Source organism: Protomyctophum parallelum (assembly GCF_964188405.1).
Source record: "Protomyctophum parallelum genome assembly, chromosome: 3".
NCBI classification, from domain to species: domain Eukaryota; kingdom Metazoa; phylum Chordata; class Actinopteri; order Myctophiformes; family Myctophidae; genus Protomyctophum; species Protomyctophum parallelum.
The window spans coordinates 4848531-4872416 of NC_139698.1; the positions used below are offsets into that span (position 1 = coordinate 4848531).

The window sequence follows — 23886 nt, forward strand, 5'->3', positions numbered from 1 at the left end:
TAGCAATGGGGCTTAAAGGGACAGAAGTGTTAATGACGTTTAGAAGAATTAGAACACTTTCTCTGGGGTCTTTATGTTTGTAACAAAAATATATGTTAAAGACGTTTAGGATTTTTAGCTTAACCCATTCTGGGCGGGAACCCATTTTGGTGTCGGCATCATGTCATGCTTTAGCTATTGAAAAATAGCAGACCTACAAGCTCATAGCGTGCCACCGAGTGGCGCGCTACGAGCTTGTAGGTCTGCTGTTTTTGAAAAAATACATTTTTTTAATCTGATCTCAGGTCCGAATGGGTTAAAAAGCAGGTGGCTTGTGCACATCCAGTTCTTGGCTGGTGCTGGACAAAGGTAGATGCATACAGTGAAGAAGTGGTCCACACACAGGCTTTACTGTCACCTGATGAAGGCCGTTCACAGCCCAAACGTTGTGTCCTAATTCTATAATGTTGTTTTGACACCGTGGTTCCCCAACCTTTTCGTGTCAAGGACCCCCAAATCAACATTTATTAGCCCACGGACCCCCCATTTGAAAACACATGCCACTGACCTCGATAAGGGAGGATTTTCACGGCTCTATAGCAGTGATTCCGAAACATGTTAATGTCATGGACCACCCTGCAGTTTCACACGCATTAGGTATAGATCTGCTATTTTTCAACAGCCTATAAAGTCTAAAACAATCGTTAAAACGTGGTTGGAAGCTAACGGTGACAGAGGTGGCTTAAACCCATTCTGACCGGGCACCCATTTTGGTGTTGGCATCATGTTTTGCTTTAGCTATTTAAAAATAGCAGATCTACAAGCTCGTATCGCGCCACCGAGTGGCGCGATACGAGCTTGTAGGTCTGCTATTTTTGAAAAATCGAAGAGCGACTGACATTTTTAGAATCTGATCTCAGGTCAGAATGGGTTCATCAGACCAGTGTGTGTCCGGCGGAAACCTCGCATGAATCTGATCTCAGGTCAGAATGGGTTAAACCCGAACAACACACATTTCCTCATGCGCTGTAAGCCGATCCATGAGGCCCATACCAGGGCAGGAGCCCTATCGCCTGACGCCACGCTAGTCCATATGTCCACCCCCCCCCCCTCCCACACCCCCGCCAATCCAACCCCTGGTAGGCCCACTAGTACAGTACATATGTGACTAAATTTGGATTTTTTTATTTTTTTTGTCATGTCATATGAAAGCAGGGAATCATAGCGTAAAATTGACATATTTGTTGTTCAGTTTGACCCACCAGTTTTGGAGATATGTCTTATAGAGTAATGTCTTGCAGAGAAACGGTGGGTTGAGAAAACTGGCTTTGAAAGGTTCACTTCTGTGTACTGGTACTGGTAGCGAGGCACCACTTACACTCCCACCGTTCAGAGTCTCTGGTTTGACCCAACAAACTGTAGGGCTTTCACTTCCAGTGATTTTTTACTAGTTGCCTAGTTTACTATAGTCGACTAGTTGTTTAACCCCATTCTGACCTGAGATCAGATTCTAAAAATGTCTTCTACATCCTGACAGTTTTCATTCTGACCTGAGATCAGATTCTAAAAATGTCTTCTACATCCTGACTGTTTTCATTCTGACCTGAGATCAGATTCTAAAAATGTCTTCTACATCCTGACTGTTTTCATTCTGACCTGAGATCAGATTCTAAAAATGTCTTCTACATCCTGACTGTTTTCATTCTGACCTGAGATCAGATTCTAAAAATGTCTTCTACATCCTGACTGTTTTCTTGATAAAGCTGTTTTTTTTACGTCAGTCGTTCTCATACACTTTTCATGTCACTTTTCGCCGATTCTTCAAAAATAGCAGATCTACAAGCTCATAGCGCGCCACTCGGCGGCGCGCTATGAGCTTGTAGATCTGCTATTTTTAAATAGCTAAAGCATAACATAATGCCAACACCAAAAGGGGTTCCCGCGCAAAATGATTTAACTAGGCATACCTATTATGTAAAAAAACTGAGCTTTGCCAGTATATTTAGCCAGTATATTTAGCCAGTATATTTAGCCAGTATATTTAGCCAGTATATTTAGCCAGTATAAGTATTTTAGTTCCATAATAATGGACCGCCCGCTGACCTAAGGTGTGTGGGGAAAGGGGAGTGACAGACATGGCATCCTGTGTTTGCTGATCTGACTGCTTTTTGGACGAAGGCGTTTTCTAAACTTTTACACTTGTTTAAAAGGTGATCAGGAAGGGTGGTGGTGGGTTGGACCGGGTCCTGGGCGAATACGTACTCTGACCATGACCCCGAATGCCTTGTATAGTTCATCCTTTTTATCGATAGGACATAGTGCAGATAGACAGGAAACAACTTAAAACAGGGCTGTTTAGGGGTCTCTAAACTGCCTCCCCCTGGCCAGCCGGTGGCGCCTGATGGAGGGGAAAGGAACTGGTCTCTATACTGCCTCCCCCTGGCCAGCCGGTGGCGCCTGATGGAGGGGAAAGGAACTGGTCTCTAAACTGCCTCCCCCTGGCCAGCCGGGGCGCCTGATGGAGGGGAAAGGAACTGGTCTCTATACTGCCTCCCCCTGGCCAGCCGGGGTGCCTGATGGAGGGGAAAGGAACTGGTCGGAATAACGTGTTCCTTCCACGTGCTACGTCCAACCAGGGAAACTCCCCCCTGTCAGGTGTAAAGGAGCAACTTGGACACTCAGGCATGAAGGAAGCATGAGTTCAAGTCCGTTGCTCTCCCCTTGTCCCCCATATATGGGGACTAGGTTTGGTCTCCCCTTGTCCCCCATATATGGGGACTAGGTTGGTCTCCCCTTGTCCCCCATATATGGGGACTAGGTTGGTCTCCCCTTGTCCCCCATATATGGGGGCTAGGTTGGTCTCCCCTTGTCCCCCATATATGGGGACTAGGTTGGTCTCCCCTTGTCCCCCATATATGGGGACTAGGTTGGTGGAGGGTGTGTAGAGCCCAGGATCACATTAGATGATTGACACAGGGGTGAAAAATGGGTTACAAAATCGTGGGATAAAAAAAGCATTCCAACGAGATATCTCGTGGAGGACAGGAAGTGACTTCCATTGTCCATTCTGTCACCATGACTCAGCGCTGAACCAATGGCAATACAGTATTCCACTAAACCAATGACATGACTCAGCACTGAACCAATGGCAATACAGTATTCCACTAAACCAATGACATGACAATATCTCTGTGTCGGGAGGACTCCAAAATGTTCATTTTTCAGGAAATGAAAAAAATATTCATTAGAAAACCGTATATTTTGAAAACAAAGCAATACTGTATTGATACATAATACTGTATTGCCAGTGGCGCGCTACGAGCTTGTAGGTCTGCTATTTTTGAAAAATTGAAGGACGACTGACATAGAAACATAGCTTTTCCAGAAAACTGTCAGGATGTAGAAGACATCTTTGTCTCCACCAGGCCGAAGGCATGGGGGGAGAGTATGTTTTGCACTCCGTCCGTCCGTGTGTCCGTCCGTCCGTCCGTCCGTCCGTGAGGAGCTAATCTCGGCCACCGTTAACCCGGTCAATGCCAAATTTTGCACACACACTCCCTGGATGCCAACGATGAACCTCTGCCCCAAACTTTCCAGAACGGCCTGTTATAGCGCCACCAGGAGGCCGCTTTGTGCAAAACAAGTTTTTGCACAGATTTTGTCCAAACATCACGCACATTGGTACACAGTCTCTCTAGAGCCATTCAACGAAACCGGTCTTTCACATTTCTCAGACTCCATCCTGATTGGCTAAGATTGGCTTCCAAAGTTCACAGGAGTGCTCAGTTTCAAACAAAATGCTGCAAATCATGAACACATCGCGTGATTTCCGTGAAATTGTGCACCCACATTCCCACTAGGCCGAGGACAAAATGCCACATGAACAATTTCAACTCAGCCTCAAGGTGGCGCTATAACTGGCCGAAAAGTGTTTTTACCTCTAACTGCACGGATCTGTGGATAACTTTGTATGCCAACTCCCTAGAGGCCAAGGAAAAACCTTTGCCTGGAATTTTTCACATCTGCTCTTTATAGCGCCACCAGGAGGCCCACATATGTAAAACACATTTTCTATTATTACTCCTTCAGATTTTATCCACATTTCACGCAAATCGGTACACATGATCTCCATAGTCATGTGATCAAGACAGGTTTGTTTGATTTATCATATTCCATCCTGATTGGCCACGATTGGCTTGTACAAATCGATTGTACAAATCGCCACAACTCGCAGCGTCCGATTGCGATGAAACTGTGCACGCATATTCCCACTAGGCTGAGGAAGAAATCCTGGTGGAGACCTGTGCCCAGAAGGGCACTTTTTTTTAAATCTGATCTCGGGTCAGAATGAAAACTGTCAGGATGTTGAAGACATTTTTAGAATCTGATCTCAGGTCAAAATGGGTTATATGATCGGCAGATGAATCGATTATGAAAATAATCGTTAGTTGCAGCCCTGACTGCGATTTGTTGTATTTAATGTTTACAATATTAAATATATGTATTTATAATGCATTCATTATAATGTCTCTCCCAACAGATTAACGGACTGGAATGTGTTCTATCTAATGACATGTTTATAATATTAAATATATTTATATTGATGTCATTGTAATGTCTCTCCAACAGAGCGGTCACCCAGACAGACTGGAATGTGTTGTATTTAATGTTTAATGTTTATAATATTAAATATATATATTTATAATGATGTCATTGTAATGTCTCTCCAACAGAGCGGTCACCCAGACAGACTGGAATGTGTTGTATTTAATGTTTAATGTTTATAATATTAAATATATATATTTATAATGATGTCATTGTAATGTCTCTCCAACAGAGCGGTCACCCGGACAGACTGGAATGTGTTGTAATTTAATATTTAACGTTTACAATATTAAATATATATATTTATAATGATGTCATTGTAATGTCTCTCCAACAGAGCGGTCACCCAGACAGACTGGAATGTGTCGTACAGTTTGGAGGAACCTTCTACTCTCTGGACCTGGAGAAAAACCAGTAAGAATTATAGTTATAGTTATTATAGTAATAATAATAATATAATAATAACACTTTATTTGTATAGCACCTTTCATGACATGAAATGCAGCTCAAAGTGCTTTACAGAGCAACGGAGAAAGAAAGTAAAGAAAAGCAAGGTATAAACATTAAAAAACAAGCAGTAATGCAATACAGTGAGGACATGAATAACAACAAATAAAAGATCAATTAAAAGCAAGAGTGTAGAATAGTGGGTCTTGAGCTGAGCTTTATAAATGTCTACAGAGGCTGCCTGACGAAGGTACAGAGGGAGCTTGTTCCATGCCGTCGGCCCATAGAAGCAAAAAGCTGCTTCCCCGTATTTGTGTGTTGCCATTTTTTTGGGCAAAGCGAGCAGGCCAGCAGTGGAAGACCTTAGCGGGCGGTTTGGGACATATTTAGGCAGGCAGTCATGTAGGTAGGAAGGTGCGAGACCATTGAGAGCTTTATAGACAAGTAAAATAGTTTTAATCCATTCTGACCGAGCACCCATTTTGGTGTTAGCATCATGTTATGCTTTAGCTATTGAAAAATAGCAGATCTACAAACTCGTATCGCGCCACCGAGTGGCGCGATACGAGCTTGTAGGTCTGCTATTTTTGAAAAATCGAAGAGCGACTGACATTTTTAGAATCTGATATCAGGTCAGAATGGGTTCATCAGACCAGTGTGTGTCCGGCGGAAACCTTGTATGAATCTGATCTCAGGTCAGAATAGTTTTAAAATCAATCCCAAAACAACCGGAAGCCAGTGCAGTGAAGCCAAAACTGGAGCATGATAGACTAGTTCGTAGTAGTAGGACCTGGACAAAAACCAGTAAACATTTCTTTTAGTATGTCATTTATTCTAATTGTTGTTATTGTAATTTACGAGCTGCGTTTGCGCGTCTTAACTTGTAGTAGTAGACAACCATTATGTTAATAATATTGGGAAGTATGTGTCAATAATTGTTAAATCTGGATCATTCCATACCAGGTGTGAATAGATTGAACGTTAAATCTGGATCATTCCATACCACGTGTGAATAGATTGGAAGTTAAATCTGGATCATTCCATACCAGGTGTGAATAGATTGAAAGTTAAATCTGGATCATTCCATACCACGTGTGAATAGATTGGAAGTTAAATCTGGATCATTCCATACCAGGTGTGAATAGATTGAATGTTAAATCTGGATCATTCCATACCACGTGTGAATAGATTGGAAGTTAAATCTGGATCATTCCATACCACGTGTGTATAGATTGAAAGTTAAATCTGGATCATTCCATACCACATGTGTATAGATTGAATGTTAAATCTGGATCATTCCATACCAGGTGTGAATAGATTGAATGTTAAATCTGGATCATTCCATACCATGTGTGAATAGATTGGAAGTTAAATCTGGATCATTCCATACCAGGTGTGAATAGATTGGAAGTTAAATCTGGATCATTCCATACCAGGTGTGAATAGATTGGAAGTTAAATCTGGATCATTCCATACCATGTGTGAATAGATTGGAAGTTAAATCTGGATCATTCCATACCAGGTGTGAATAGATTGGAAGTTAAATCTGGATCATTCCATACCAGGTGTGAATAGATTGGAAGTTAAATCTGGATCATTCCATACCAGGTGTGTATAGATTGCACTGAGCATGTCTCACATCCAGTGAACATCAAAGCATGTCTGCCCCCTTCTGGTGTAACGATGTATGGCAGCTCACCACACCAGTTATTATTGCCACTTCCATGAGAGCACACGCACATTTTTTTCAGAAAACTGTTGGGATTTAGAAGACATTTTGTGGAATCAGCCTCAGGACATAGAGGGTTAACGTGTGTGTGTGTGTGTGTGTGTGTGTGTGTGTGTGTGTGTGTGTGTGTGTGTTGCAGTGGTCTTCTCCCCAAGCCCCCCAATGTCTTCTACTACCTCCCCAACGGCACCGGGGTCTCCATGGAGACGGACCCCTTGGTGAGTACACGCTCGCTTGTAGATCTGCTATTTTTCAATAGCTAAAGCATAACGTAATGCTAACACCAAAAGGGGTTGAATTTTTTTTCAATTCACCCATTCACACACCGATGGCGGCGGAAACCATGCAAGGCACCCAACCAGCACATCAGGAGCAATTAGGGGTTCAGTGTCTTGCTCAAGGACACTAACTCTGGGGGAGCCCACAGGGTTCGAACTGGCAACCTTGTGGTTACCATCCAGCCACCCATACTGGTCATTTCAGCGACTTATCTTAGTTTTAAGGGTAACTGTTGTATAAATGCAATATTTCGCCTCGGGGGTGTTCTTTAACGTCATTGATGCACTTCTGCGATACCTTTCGGAACTGCAGGCGTCCATTAAGGACTTTATTATTGCCTATTTAGACCTGAGAACGATTCTACAAATGTCTTCAAAATCATGACCGTTTTCAGAAAAACCTCATGTTTCTATATTGATTGATTGAAATATGTATTTTTGTACAGTTTGCAGAATTACAGAACATTTCAACTTTTCAAGCACAACAGAACAGTCGTTCTCAAACATTTTCATGTGAAGGATCCCCCCCCCCCCCCTCCTCCCCTCATAGTGCCGTGCTATGAGCTTGTGGATCTGCTATTTTTCAATGGCTAAAGTATAACGTGGCGTTGGTGTCGGCATCATGTTATGCTTTAGCTATTGAAAAATAGCAGATCTACAAGCTCATATCGCGCCACCGAGTGGCGCGATATCAGCTTGTAGGTCTGCTATTTTTGAAGAAAAAAAAAAGAAAAAAAAAAATTAGAATCTGATCTCAGGTCAGAATGGGTTCATCAGGACCAGTGTGTGTCCGGCGGACACCTCGTTATGAATCTGATCTCAGGTCAGAATGGCTTAAAGGGGTTCCTGCCCAGAATGGGTTAACGAACACACTTCTCCCATGGTTGCTGAACCCGTATACACTTCCACACTCTCCTCCTCCATCCGCTGATGACGCATACGTTATGTACAGTATGTTAATGCTATTGCCATGTTGATGAATCGAATACAATGGAAGCTGAGTCCCTGCCTGGGACCTTTATTGTGTTATCCTTTCAGCCTCAATGGCTGACTGCACTTGTGTACTGTACCACATGCCTGTTTACGTGTCTGACTAAATACAGTATTCGATCAATCAAACACATATTATGTAGCTCGCGTGAATAGAACATTGATTGTTTTCTCGTTTTGTGTTTTGTCTTGTTCCTGTTAACTGTATTGTCCTGTCTGTCTTTGTTTTTGTTTTATGTTATGTTTGTTTGTTTTTGTTTTGTTTTCTTGTTGTTTTTTTTACCTATGAAAGCCGTTTATCTGTTAGAAGGGTAGGCACTATAAGCTTAGGCTTCAGCCTACACCTTTTTGGTCAATGTTTATTTTGCAAAAAAAGAAAAGCAGGCACTGTATTGATTTGTTTGAATGACCAAAATAAATAAACTCTACTCTAAATACAGAGAGCAAAATGCCAATAATCGTAAGCAGTCTAATGATGAGTGTTTGTCTAAAGACTGTTGGTGTTGGCATGGGGCCAAACATGGGGCGTAAAGGTTGGTTATTGTTGTTATTATTATTATTATTATTAAAATGATGATGATGTCATTCCAGACTCTGTGCTACTACCATGGGTCAGTCAGAGGATTCCCACAGTCCAGAGTCGCCCTCAGCACCTGCTCCGGACTCAGGTACACGCACACACGCACGCACGCAACGCACACAGGCACGCACACAGGCACGCACGCACGCACGCACGCACAGTCATAGCCTGGATGAACAGCAGAAAAAGTGTGTACGTTTCCTCTCATTAACGCGAGCTCAGCTAATCTCCGTCACCTTTGACCTGAACAGAAGCTATAAGCTCTGCTGTGTTGCAACGTACGTGCGTGTATGTGTGTGTGCGTGTGTGCGTGTGTGTGTGTGTGTGTGTGTGAGTGCGTGCGTGTGCGCGTGTCTGTGTGTGCGTTTGTTTGGACATAGAGCAGGATTTATCAGATGTGTGTTGGATCATGTGAGTGGCTCCTGGTCACATGGTCACTAGGTCACATGACATGGTGCTGTAAATCAAGTGGTTCTCAAAGTGCGGTCCGGGGACCCCCGGGGGGTCAGAGGTCAGAGGTCAGACCCCCGGGGGGGTCAGAGATAACAGCTCTACAAGGTCGACAATGAGGTTATAATATAACCCCTTTTGGTGTTAGCATCATGCTATGCTTTAAACTAAAGCTATTGAAAAAATAGCAGATCTACAAGCTCATAGCGCGCCACCGAGTGGCGCGCTATGAGCTTGTAGGTCTGCTATTTTTTGAAAAATCAAAGAACGACTGACATAGAAACATAGCTTTTTCAGAAGACTGTCGGGAGGTAGAAGACATTTTTAGAATCTGATCTCAGGTCAGAATGGAAAACTGTCAGTAATGTAGAAGACATTTTTTTTAATCTGATCTCAGGTCAGAATGGAAAACTGTCAGGGATGTAGAAGACATGTTTAGAATCTGATCTCAGGTCAGAATGGGTTAACAGCAGGCGCCAGCGTGCCCCCACAACAAACAAACAAACAAACAAACAAAGGAGAAACTCCTGTTTTGATCTTTTTACGATGTTATATTTTCAGGGGCATCGTGGCGCTCAACTCCACCCTGACCTTTGAACTGCAGCCTGGGGAGGGGGAGACGGGGGGAGGAGAGGGGAGCGGAGGAGGAGGAGGAGGAGGAGGAGGAGGAGGAGGAGGAGGAGGAGGAGGAGGAGGAGGGGAGGAGCCAGAAGACGTCACGGTCCATCCGCTGTACCCGACCTCGCCACCAGAGGGCTCCCCCGGCCCGGTGGCGGCTAGCTGCGGAGTGTCACACACCCCTGTACCTCCTCTCCATGCAGCGGCACACACACACAGGGTGAGAACGCACACACACACACACACACACACACACACACACACACACACACACACACACACACACACAGGGTGAGAACGCACACACACACACACACACACACACACACACACACACACACACACACACACACACACACACACACACACACAGGGTGAGAACGCACGCACACACACACACACACACACACACACACACACACACACACACACACACACACACACACACACACACACACACAAACAAACAAACTGTATCTCCTACTCCTTGTCCCAGATGGCATTTTTGGTCAAAACAAAGATAGATCCATCTTGTAAACAACATTTGAACTAGTTTATGTTCACTTCCAGGAAGTCTGGAATTGTGGCTTTTCAAAACAAGAGCTCAACTGGGGAAAAATGCTGGCGTTAATAATTAGATCCTGATTTGTCAATAAATGCTAGCGGGCTAAGGGCTGTATTTTGCGTGTCTTAAGTACCAGGTCTTATTACCTATAACTTGAGTAAACTAAAGACCTGGAGGTGTGATCAATGCTGTTTGGCCACTCAGAATAGCCAAAGAGCATTGATCACGCCTCCAGGTCTTTAGTTTACTCAAGTTAGGGAATAAGACCTGGTACTTAAGACACGCAAAATACAGCCCTAAGTGTTAATGATGTTAATTAATCTTGTGTTAATTGCAGAGGAAGAGAGACATCCTGTCAGAAACCAAGTACATCGAGCTGGTGTTGGTGGCAGATCACCAGGAGGTAGGTTTTCATATTACACTGTTGTTTTTGGCAGCAAATTATTAGATTTTAGTTTTTGTCATAGTCTCTTCAATAGTTTTCATTTAGTTTCAGTCACATTTTAGTCACCTGGAATGTTTTAGTTTTAGTCGACTAAATGTCATGAGATTTTAGTCGACTAAAATGTATTTTTGCGGGCCTTGATGCCGTCGTATAATGACTGATTTTACACTTGCTGAAAATAGCCGATATACAAGCTCACAGTTCTTTTTTATAGGAGTTTCTTGTGGCTACCATTAACCTCCTATGGCAGGCAAAAATGTCAAACTTTCCTTATGCTTTAAGTAGCATGTGACGTGTCAAACTAGGGGGTTTTATGATTATTATTTTTTTAAATATATTTTATATTTATTATTCCACGATTTTGTAACCCATTTTTCACCCCTGTGTCAATCATCTAATGTGATCCTGGGCTCTACACACCCTCCACCAACCTAGTCCCCATATATGGGGGACAAGGGGAGACCAACCTAGTCCCCATATATGGGGGACAAGGGGAGACCAACCTAGTCCCCATATATGGGGGACAAGGGGGGAGCAACCTAGTCCCCATATATGGGGGACAAGGGGAGACCAACCTAGTCCCCATATATGGGGGACAAGGGGAGACCAAACTAGTCCCCATATATGGGGGACAAGGGGAGACCAACCTAGTCCCCATATATGGGGGACAAGGGGAGACCAACCTAGTCCCCATATATGGGGGACAAGGGGAGAGCAACCTAGTCCCGATATATGGGGGACAAGGGGAGACCAACCTAGTCCCCATATATGGGGGACAAGGGGAGACCAACCTAGTCCCCATATATGGGGGACAAGGGGAGAGCAACGGACTTGAACTCATGCTTCCTTCATGCCTGAGTGTCCAAGTTGCTCCTTTACACCTGACAGGGGGGAGTTTCCCTGGTTGGACGTATAGCGCGTGGAAGGAACACGTTATTCCAACCAGTTCCTTCCGGCTGGCCAGGGGGCGGCAGTATAGTGACCAGGATTACTGCATGTTTTTTGTGAGGGTACCTACCCTTTTATGATTCTGAATCCATTCCAAGAATTATTTTGGCACAAAAAACACTCCCTGGGCTAAATGATGGCCTTAGACGTCATGGCGGGTCCTTTGGGGTCCAAGACAAATTTCTCCCTTGGGAGACAAAACAAAGAAACCTTGAACCTTGACAAATGTGATGAGGTCATCAGCACATTTTGGGCACATTTGAAGTAGCTATGGCTTTTTTTTTAGCCCAAGGAGCAAAACTAATGCTTGGAATGTATTCAGAATAATGAAAACCCCCTAGATTGACATGTCACTTAACCCATTCTGGGCGGGAACCCTTTTTGGTGTTAGCATCATATTATGCTTTAGCTATTGAAAAATAGCAGACCTACAAGCTCATAGCGCGCCACCGAGTGGCGCGCTATGAGCTTGTAGGTCTGCTATTTTTTTAAAATCGAAGAGCGACTGACATGGATATGTTAAAGCATAAGGGAAGTTTGACAATTTTGCCTGCCTTAGGATATGTTTATGAAAATAAAAATTGCCCAATAGTGACAGCCGGTCAGCAGGTGGATTCATGAATGTATGTACAGTATATATAGACAATATTTTAGGCCAACACAAAAGACTATATACCACATTTCCCACTTTAAACAAAAGAAGCCTGTCGGCTGCCGGACTATACTTACCAAAAGTTAAAGAAAAAATGACAGAAATGTACGATTTTACAATAATTGAAAATTCATGATCAAACGTTTTAGTTTTGGAACAAATCATAGTTTTTTGTCTCCTTCCGTTTCGTCAACATACTCAAAACTAAAATAATAATAATTTAAATAAAATGAACAAGTCAAGTCAATTTCTATTATGTTTGATATTTCAGTAGTTAACCCATTCTGAACGGGAACCCGTTTTGGTGTTGGCATTATGCTATGCTTTAGCTATTGAAAAATAGCAGATCTACAAGCTCGTAGCGCGCCACCGAGTGGCGCGCTATGAGCTTGTAGGTCTGCTATTTTTGGAAAATCGAAGAGCGACTGACGTAGAAGAATTTTTTTTAGAATCTGATCTCAGGTCAGAATGGGAAACTGTCAGGATGTAGAAGATATTTTTAGAATCTGATCTCAGGTCAGAATGGAAAACTGTCAGGATGTAGAAGACATTTTTAGAATCTGATCTCAGGTCAGAATGGGTTAAACTACCAGAGGAAGAATAAAACCATCATATGTTATGTTTGATATTTCAGTATTTAAACTACCAGAGGAAGAATAAAACCATCATATGTTATGTTTGATATTTCAGTATTTAAACTACCAGAGGAACAACAAAACCATCATATGTTATGTTTGATATTTCAGTATTTAAACTACCAGAGGAACAATAAAACCATCATATATCGGATGCTGGACGTGGCCAACCAGGTCGACTGGGTGAGACTCTACTCTACTACACTATAATGGATGGATGAATTAAACTACAAATACACAGAATGAACGAATGAAACTACAAATACACTGAATGAATGAATGAAACTACAAATACACTGAATGAATGAATGAATGAATGAAACTACAAATACACTGAATGGATGAATGAAACTACAAATACACTGAATGGATGAATGAAACTACAAATACACTGAATGAATTAATGAATGAATGAATGAAACTACAAATACACTGAATGAATGAATGAAACTACAAATACACTGAATGAATGAAACTACAAATACACTGAATGAATGAATGAATTAAACTACAAATGCAATGAATGAATGACAAACATTCCCCATTTCGTTATTTATAACCGATTCAATCGTTAACTGTGTGTGTGTGTGTGTGTGTGTGTGTGTGTGTGTGTGTGTGTGTGCGCGTGTGCACATGTGTGCGTGCACGCGACAGTTCTACCGTGCGCTGAACGTGCGCGTGGCTCTGACGGGTGTGGAGATCTGGAGCGACAGAGACAAGATCAACGTGGACAGAAGTCCCGCCGAGACGCTGAGCCGCTTCCTGGACTGGAGGACCAATGAGCTGCTGCCTCGTTTACGCCACGATAACGCACAGCTGGTCATGTACGTACTGCCTCGTTTAGAATGATAACGCACAGCTGGTTATGTACGACGTACTGCCTCGTTTAGAACGATAACACACAGCTGGTTATGTACGACGTACTGCCTCGTTTAGAACGATAACACACAGCTGGTTATGTACGTACTGCCTCGTTTAGAACGATAACGCACAGCTGGTTATGTACGTACTGCCTCGTTTAGAACGATAACGCACAGCTGGTTATGTACGACGTACTGCCTCGTTTAGAACGATAACGCACAGCTGGTTATGTACGTACAGGGTCGTTTAGCTACGATAACGCACAGCTGGTTATGTACGTACTGCCTCGTTTAGAATGATAACGCACAGCTGGTCATGTACGTACTGCCTCGTTTAGCTACGATAACGCACAGCTGGTTATGTACGTACTGCCTCGTTTAGAACGATAACGCACAGCTGGTTATGTACGACGTACTGCCTCGTTTAGAACGATAACGCACAGCTGGTTATGTACGACGTACTGCCTCGTTTAGAACGATAACGCACAGCTGGTTATGTACGACGTACTGCCTCGTTTAGAACGATAACGCACAGCTGGTTATGTACGACGTACTGCCTCGTTTAGAACAATAACGCACAGCTGGTTATGTACGACGTACTGCCTCGTTTAGAACGATAACACACAGCTGGTTATGTACGACGTACTGCCTCGTTTAGAACAATAACGCACAGCTGGTTATGTACGTACTGCCTCGTTTAGAACGATAACACACAGCTGGTTATGTACGACGTACTGCCTCGTTTAGAACGATAACGCACAGCTGGTTATGTACGTACTGCCTCGTTTAGAACGATAACGCACAGCTGGTTATGTACGTACTGCCTCGTTTAGAACGATAACGCACAGCTGGTTATGTACGACGTACTGCCTCGTTTAGAACGATAACACACAGCTGGTTATGTACGACGTACTGCCTCGTTTAGAACGGTAACACACAGCTGGTTATGTATGACGTACTGCCTCGTTTAGAACGATAACGCACAGCTGGTTATGTACGACGTACTGCCTCGTTTAGAACGATAACGCACAGCTGGTTATGTACGACGTACTGCCTCGTTTAGAACGATAACGCACAGCTGGTTATGTACGTACTGCCTCGTTTAGAACGATAACGCACAGCTGGTTATGTACGTAATGAATGTCTACGTCACGATAACGCACAACTCGTTATGTATGTGATAAAACTACTGCCTCGTTTAGGCGATAACACACAGCTTGTTATGACTGTATTAAAACTACTGCCTCATTTAGCTACGATAAAACAGCTTGTTATGTACGCAATAAAAACGATACTGTTTACGGCACGATAACGCACAGCTCGCGAGACCACAGTGGGCATGGGAACCAACTATGTGTCGTTGTGTTGTTTCCAGGGGGGAGCCTTTCGGAGGGACCACGGTGGGCATGGGAACCAATGATGTGTCGTTGTGTTGTTTCCAGGGGGGAGCCTTTTGGGCGGGACCACAGTGGGCATGGGAACCAATGATGTGTGGTTGTGTTGTTTCCAGGGGGGAGTCTTTCGGAGGGACCACAGTGGGCATGGGAACCAATGATGTGTCGTTGTGTTCCCAGGGGGGGGTCTTTTGGGCGGGACCACAGTGGGCATGGGAACCAATGATGTGTCGTTGTGTTGTTTCCAGGGGGGAGCCTTTTAGGAGGAACCACAGTGGGCATGGGAACCAATGATGTGTGGTTGTGTTGTTTCCAGGGGGGAGTCTTTCGGGGGGACCACAGTGGGCATGGCGTCCCAGTCCTCCATGTGTTCCCGGGACCGTTCTGGAGGAGTCAACGTGGTGAGAGAGCGCCGCGCTCATCCTTTTTCCTGTGACCAATAAAACCATACGAACATGCATCAAACTGCACTCATTTCTATCTCTGTAAATGCTAAATGGTAGCCTGGTTATAATAAACCAGACCGAATCAGCCGTTGGCAAAAATAAATTGCCTGCCGGCGGATTACGGTCTGGAGAGGCTCAATTGTACGCCCATTTCCTACACCAGAGAAATGGGGCGGCCAATCGGGACACGGTATGCAATATGGGCGGGCTTTGGTACAGTGACTTTCAATGCTTGAGACCTTTGACTGACAGTAGCTCTGACCAATTGCGTCAAAGAGAAAAGGTTTCAACCCGCTCCCCTGGAAATGAAATCCAAGCTGAGCCTCCCCAGACTAATATCCCGCGGTCCGTGCGATATTAGTCTGGTTTATTAACCAGGCTAGGTATATGGTGCATTTATATATAGCGCCTAAAGCTTTACATAGATTGTGCATTACATAAACCCATTTACACACATACACATGCAAACAGCTTTACATATATTGTGCATTGCATTCGCCCATTCACACACACATTCATACAGCGATGGCAGAGGAAACCATGCAAGGCACCGACCTGCACATCGGGAGCAATTAGGGGTTCAGCGTCTTGCTGTGAAGTATACACTTCAACACCAAGAGCCCGGGATCGAAGAGGACGACCCTGCCATGCATAGTCCACCATAGATGGGTGAATGAACTGTGTGTGTGTGTGTGTGTGTGTGTGTGTGTGTGTGTGTGTGTGTGTGTGTGTGTGTGTGTGTGTGTGTGTGTGTGTGTGTGTGTGTGTGTGTGTGTGTGTGTGTGTGTGTGTGTGTGTGTGCGTGGGTGTGTGTGCGCGGCTGTATGAGTTGAGGATTATTATTATAGGTAATTTATAGAGGTATTTTTATTACGCTGTAACATTTGACTCACTGCTGTCGTTTAGCATCAGTGCATGTATCTTTGAAATGCAATGTACTATTTTGTAATGTAATATAATGTGTTTTGTAATGTTTTAATTTATTTCTGGACTCTTGGAAGATTAGCCGAAAGGCTAAAAGAGATCAAAATCAAAATCAAATCAAAATCTCTCCCTCTCCCTCTCTCTCTGTCTCCCGGTGTCTCTCTCTCTCTCTCTCTCTCTCTCTCCCTCTCTCTCTGTCTCCCTGTGTCTCTCTCCCTCCCTCCCTCTGTCTCTCTCTCTCCCTATCTCTCTGTCTCCCTGTGTCTCTCTGTCTCTCTCTCTCCCTCTCTCTCCCTCTGTCTCCCGGTGTCTCTCTCCCTCTCTCTCTGTCTCTCTCTCTCTCTCTCTCTCTCTCTCTGTCTCTCTCTCTGTCTCTCTCTCTCCCTGTCTCTCTGTCTCCCTGTGTCTCTCTCTCCCTCTCTCTCCCTCTGTCTCCCGGTGTCTCTCTCCCTCTCTCTGTGTCTCTCTCTCCCTCTCTCTCCCTCTGTCTCCCGGTGTCTCTCTCCCTCCCTCCAGGACCACCTGGTGAGTGTTCTGGGCGTGGCCTCCACCGTGGCTCATGAGCTGGGCCACAACCTGGGGATGAGCCACGACACGGCGGAGCGCCGCTGCCACTGCGACAACGAGCCGCGCATGGGCGGCTGCATCATGGAGCCCTCTACTGGGTGAGTCTGGCACTGCATGCCACATGTAGCCCCGGAGCCCTCTACTGGGTGAGTCTGGCACTGCATGCCACATGTAGCCCTGGAGCCCTCTACTGGGTGAGTCTGGCACTGCATGCCACATGTAGCCCCGGAGCCCTCTACTGGGTGAGTCTGGCACTGCATGCCACATGTAGCCCTGGAGCCCTCTACTGGGTGAGTCTGGCACTGCATGCCACATGTAGCCCTGGAGCCCTCTACTGGGTGAGTATGGCACTGCATGCCACATGTAGCCCTGGAGCCCTCTACTGGGTGAGTCTGGCACTGCATGCCACATGTAGCCCTGGAGCCCTCTACTGGGTGAGTCTGGCACTGCATGCCACATGTAGCCCTGGAGCCCTCTACTGGGTGAGTCTGGCACTGCATGCCACATGTAGCCCTGGAGCCCTCTACTGGGTGAGTCTGGCACTGCATGCCACATGTAGCCCTGGAGCCCTCTACTGGGTGAGTCTGGCACTGCATGCCACATGTAGCCCTGGAGCCCTCTACTGGGTGAGTCTGGCACTGCATGCCACATGTAGCCCTGGAGCCCTCTACTGGGTGAGTCTGGCACTGCATGCCACATGTAGCCCTGGAGCCCTCTACTGGGTGAGTCTGGCACTGCATGCCACATGTAGCCCTGGAGCCCTCTACTGGGTGAGTCTGGCACTGCATGTAGCCCCGGAGCCCTCTACTGGGTGAGTCTGGCACTGCATGCCACATGTGGGACACAGACAGACAGTTAAAACGGGTGCTGTGACAAGTTGACAACGGGTATTATTAGGTTCCCAAGTTGCATCGTTCTCAAGTAGGCCGGTGACCGACGGGCATGTACAGGTCTAGTACAACAGAAACTATAGACACTAGTTTGTTGACCCAAACTGGTGAAAATAGCAGATCTACAACTTCTACAAGCTTGTAAATCTGCTATTTTCAACTGTTTTTGAAATTATAATAATTAACAGCTTTAGTGCCTATAAGACATATGGCCGAGGTATATTTAAATCTGTACAGGTAGCCACAGATGTTAAGACGGCTTTTGATTAATTTGCTTTTATCCAGAGTTTAAAAAATAAATAGATTCACCTGTTTTTTAGCATCGTTGTTAGCGCCCGCTAGCCTCCATGGAAGAAACGGGCAAAATCCATAGTCGTCCGTGCACACGCACGTGCACGCAGACTTAACTAACAATATGGATCATAATGCGCCGAAATGCGATATTCAGGGCTTGATAAGACCTTAATTTGAGATCGCACGATCAAAAACGTCCGAAAACTAACGAAATGACGGAAAACTATGATAATGAAAAAAGATAACTGCATGATGAAACTGTATTGTGTATTTACAAATCTAACTAAAACTAACTGCAATTGTAGACAAAAATGCCCTTATTTTTGGTTTTTCTCGTTAGCAACAGTAGCTGGAAAAAAAAAGCCAAAACCTCAGTGCGTGCATGCAGGTTCATGAACTTTACACTTCTTGCCCTGTGTGTGCGTATGCGTGCGTGCGTGTGCTTGTGTGTGTGTGTGTGTGTGCGTGCGTGCTTGTGCGTGCGTGCTTGTGTGTGCATGTGCGCATGCGTGCGTGTGCGTGCGTGCACGTTCACAGGTTGATGCCAGGCCAGCAGTTCAGCAGCTGCAGCGCCAACGACCTGTCACTCAGCCTGCTCCACGGGGGGGGCATGTGTCTGTTCAACGTCCCCCAGCCCGACCGGCTGATGGGTGGGCCGCGCTGCGGGAACCTCTACGTGGAGAGAGGAGAGGAGTGTGACTGTGGACTGATAGAGGTAAGGCTGATGGGTGGGCCACAGAGAGGAGAGGAGTGTGACTGTGGACTGATAGAGGTGACTATAACTGATGGGTGGACCTAGACCTAGAGGACCGAGAGTAGCGACACGCTTATGGGCTATAGTTCCAAACATTGGAACTATCCCATTGAGACAAAGCGGGGTGCCTATGGGCTATAGTTCCAAACATTAGAACTATCCCATTGAGACAAAGCGGGTGCCTATGGGCTATAGTTCCAAACATTAGAACTATCCCATTGAGACAAAGCGGGGCGCCTATGGGCTATAGTTCCAAACATTGGAACTATCCCATTGAGACAAAGCGGGTGCCTATGGGCTATAGTTCCAAACATTAGAACTATCCCATTGAGACAAAGCGGGTGCCTATGGGCTATAGTTCCAAACATTGGAACTATCCCATTGAGACAAAGCGGGTGCCTATGGGCTATAGTTCCAAACATTGGAACTATCCCATTGAGACAAAGCGGGTGCCTATGGGCTATAGTTCCAAACATTGGAACTATCCCATTGAGACAAAGCGGGGTGCCTATGGGCTATAGTTCCAAACATTAGAACTATCCCATTGAGACAAAGCGGGTGCCTATGGGCTATAGTTCCAAACATTAGAACTATCCCATTGAGACAAAGCGGGGCGCCTATGGGCTATAGTTCCAAACATTGGAACTATCCCATTGAGACAAAGCGGGTGCCTATGGGCTATAGTTCCAAACATTAGAACTATCCCATTGAGACAAAGCGGGTGCCTATGGGCTATAGTTCCAAACATTGGAACTATCCCATTGAGACAAAGCGGGTGCCTATGGGCTATAGTTCCAAACATTGGAACTATCCCATTGAGACAAAGCGGGTGCCTATGGGCTATAGTTCCAAACATTGGAACTATCCCATTGAGACAAAGCGGGGTGCCTATGGGCTATAGTTCCACACATTGGAACTATCCCATTGAGACAAAGCGGGTGCCTATGGGCTATAGTTCCAAACATTGGAACTATCCCATTGAGACAAAGCGGGGTGCCTATGGGCTATAGTTCCAAACATTGGAACTATCCCATTGAGACAAAGCGGGTGCCTATGGGCTATAGTTCCAAACATTGGAACTATCCCATTGAGACAAAGCGGGCGCCTATGGGCTATAGTTCCAAACATTGGAACTATCCCATTGAGACAAAGCGCCTATGGGCTATAGTTCCAAACATTGGAACTATCCCATTGAGACAAAGCGGGGTGCCTATGGGCTATAGTTCCAAACATTGGAACTATCCCATTGAGACAAAGCGGGTGCCTATGGGCTATAGTTCCAAACATTGGAACTATCCCATTGAGACAAAGCGGGTGCCTATGGGCTATATAGTTCCAAACATTGCTCCTATGGCTGGAACTATCGCATTGAGATAGAACGAGCACTTCCGCATTCAATTGTTACAGTGGGAGTCAACTGTCTCTGTAACGCCGCTCTCTTATTGGCTAGGAGTGTGATGCCCTTTTTGTGATGTCTGTTCTGTGATTGGCTAGGAGTGTGATGACCCGTGCTGCAATGCGTCCACGTGTAAGCTGGTTCCAGGAGCTCAGTGTTCCTCTGATGGAATCTGCTGTAACAACTGCAAGGTACGCGCACGCACGCACGCACACACACACACGCACGCACGCACGCACACACATGAATCTCCAGTGTTTACACACAAAAAAACACGCGTCATGCGTCATGTTGTAGTATTGTTTTGTAGTCATCAGGATGATATCGTTACGTCATGTTGTAGTATTGTTTTGTAGTCATCAGGATGATATCATTACGTCATGTTGTAGTATTGTTTTGTAGTCATCAGGATGATATCGTTACGTCATGTTGTAGTCATTGTTTTGTAGTCATCAGGATGATATCGTTACGTCATGTTGTAGTATTGTTTTGTAGTCATCAGGATGATATCGTTACGTCATGTTGTAGTATTGTTTTGTAGTCATCAGGATGATATCGTTACGTCATGTTGTAGTATTGTTTTGTAGTCATCAGGATGATATTGTTACGTCATGTTGTAGTATTGTTTTGTAGTCATCAGGATGATATTGTTACGTCATGTTGTAGTATTGTTTTGTAGTCATCAGGATGATATCGTTACGTCATGTTGTAGTATTGTTTTGTAGTCATCAGGATGATATCGTTACGTCATGTTGTAGTATTGTTTTGTAGTCATCAGGATGATATCGTTACATCATGTTGTAGTATTGTTTTGTAGTCATCAGGATGATATCGTTACGTCATGTTGTAGTATTGTTTTGTAGTCATCAGGATGATATCGTTACGTCATGTCGTAGTATTGTTTTGTAGTCATCAGGATGATATCGTTACGTCATGTTGTAGTATTGTTTTGTAGTCGACAGGCAGGAACAACAGGCGGCAACTTCCTTTTCCCTCAAACCGATTTTTCTCAATAAAAGCTACAGGCTACGAGAGCTTTTATTGAGAGGGAAAAGGAAGGAACCTTCCTTTCCCCTCAATAAAGTTGCTGCCTGTTGTTCCTGCCTGTCGACTACAAAACAATACTACAACATGACGTAACCATATCATCCGCTCCCGACCGGATCACCCTAAATTAAATGGTTCCCAGGCTAGGTTTTGGGAGGTGTTTTTAGAATCTGCCTCAGGTCTAAATGCGTGCATGTCTGATTTAACATATACTTGCTTGACTTCTCCCAATAAATCTCCCAATAATAATAATAATGATACATATTTATTGTCCTTTCAGCTTCGTACAGCAGGGTGGGTGTGCAGGGAACCTTTGGGAGAATGTGATCTCCCCGAACACTGTACAGGTAATTTATTAAATTACTAGTGAATAAATAAATGTATTCATGCAGAGGTTTTCAACCTTTTTCATGTCAAGGTTTATTTATTTGTCCATTTGCCCACAGACCACATTTGATGACTCTCAGACCCAAAACTTAGAATAAGTTCCCTGCTGTATTGATGTTTGTACCATTAGGAGAGACAACAGGCTGTATTGATGTTGGTACCATTAGGAGAGATAACAGGCTGTATTGATGGTGGTACCATTAGGAGAGATAACAGGCTGTATTGATGTTGGTACCATTAGGAGAGATAACAGGCTGTATTGATGTTGGTACCATTAGGAGAGATAACAGGCTGTATTGATGTTGGTACCATTAGGAGAGATAACAGGCTGTATTGATGTTGGTACCATTAGGAGAGATAACAGGCTGTATTGATGTTGGTACCATTAGGAGAGATAACAGGCTGTATTGATGTTGGTACCATTAGGAGAGATAACAGGCTGTATTGATGTTGGTACCATTAGGAGAGATAACAGGCAAACGTTGATCCAAATATCAATTATTCTACATTCCCTAATCGTGTAGACTTCTTGTAAATTATGTAATGCAGAGGTTTAACAATCATTTAACTCTTGAGAGCAGAAAATGAACGGGTCCATTTTGGTTGTGAGCTTGTAGATCTGCTATTTTCAGCATGCAACCAAGTGTAAAATGACTCATAATGCATCTCTTGTCCACTATAATAATAATAATAATAACACTTTATTTGTATAGCACCTTTCATGACATGAAATGCAGCTCAAAGTGCTTTACAGAACAATGGAGAATAAAATAAAAGCAAGGCAACGACAATAATGCAATACAGTGAGGACATGAATAACAAAAACTAACAAAAAAAACAACTAAACAACGATAGTCCCTTCCTAACGTTTTAGTCTAGTTTTTAGTTGTTGACGAAATTGTCAATATATTTAGTCTTAGTTTTAGTCAGCATAGCTTAGTTTTCATCAGTGAAAAAAGATAGTCGACGGACGTTATTCGTCTTAGTTTTAGTCAATGAAAACAACACTGCCCCCCCTATTGACAACCAAACCGCTGCATCCGTCGATAACGAATGGATTGGATGGATGGATACGCGTATGACCTTTGACCTTTTCGCAGGAACGTCTCCGTACTGCCCCCCCAACGTCTACTTGCAGAACGGAGAGCGCTGCGAGGACGCTGCCTCCTACTGCTGGGGAGGAGTGTGTGCAAGTCTGAACGCACAGTGTCGAACCCTATGGGGCGCCAGTGAGTCAAACACTACACTACACCACACAGCCACAGCGGGGCGCCAGTGAGTCAAACACTACACTACACTACACTACACAGCCACTGTGGGGCGCCAGTGAGTCAAACACTACACTACACTACACTACACTACACTACACTACACTACACTACACTACACTACACTACACTACACTACACTACACCACACAGCCACAGCGGGGCGCCAGTGAGTCAAACACTACACTACACTACACTACACTACACTACACTACACTACACTACACTACACTACACTACACTACACTACACTACACTACACTACACTACACTACACTACACTACACTACACTACACTACACTACACTACACCACACTACACTACACCACACCACACCACACTACACTACACCACACAGCCACTGTGGGGCGCCAGTGAGTCAAACACTACACTACACTACACTACACCAGTGTTGTTTTTGGCAGCAAATTTCTATTTTAGTTTTAGTCATAGTCTCCTGAATAGTTTTCACTTAGTCTTAGTCACATTTTAGTCACCTGGAATGTATTAGCGTTAGTCTAGTTTTAGTCGACTAAATTTCATGAGATTTTAGTCGACTAAATCTACAGGTGATTTAGTCGACTAGAATGTATTCTGGCGGGCCTTGTTGCCGTCATAATGACTTATTTTACACTTGCTGAAAATAGCCGATCTACAAGCTCACAAGTTGTGTGCTTGTAGATCTGCTATTTTCAGCATGCAACCAAGTGTAAAATGACTTACACTGGATCTCTTGT

General features: G+C 44.4%; 1 protein-coding gene across 1 annotated transcript in view; it reads left to right on the top strand.

Moving 5' to 3' along the window:
* Window positions 1-4906: 4906 nt before the first annotated feature.
* The window catches only part of LOC310856122 (disintegrin and metalloproteinase domain-containing protein 12-like), a gene marked incomplete at its 5' end in the record, with an annotated part of 45568 nt that continues 26588 nt past the window's right edge, over window positions 4907-23886 (top strand). The window contains 14 exon segments of the mRNA XM_083761355.1: window positions 4907-4998; window positions 6900-6978; window positions 8620-8696; window positions 9620-9692; window positions 9735-9896; window positions 10579-10644; window positions 13033-13104; window positions 13576-13745; window positions 15492-15576; window positions 17062-17210; window positions 18834-19011; window positions 20545-20637; window positions 21774-21840; window positions 22981-23109. Of these exon segments, the coding sequence (XP_083617481.1) occupies window positions 4907-4998; window positions 6900-6978; window positions 8620-8696; window positions 9620-9692; window positions 9735-9896; window positions 10579-10644; window positions 13033-13104; window positions 13576-13745; window positions 15492-15576; window positions 17062-17210; window positions 18834-19011; window positions 20545-20637; window positions 21774-21840; window positions 22981-23109 (1492 nt within the window).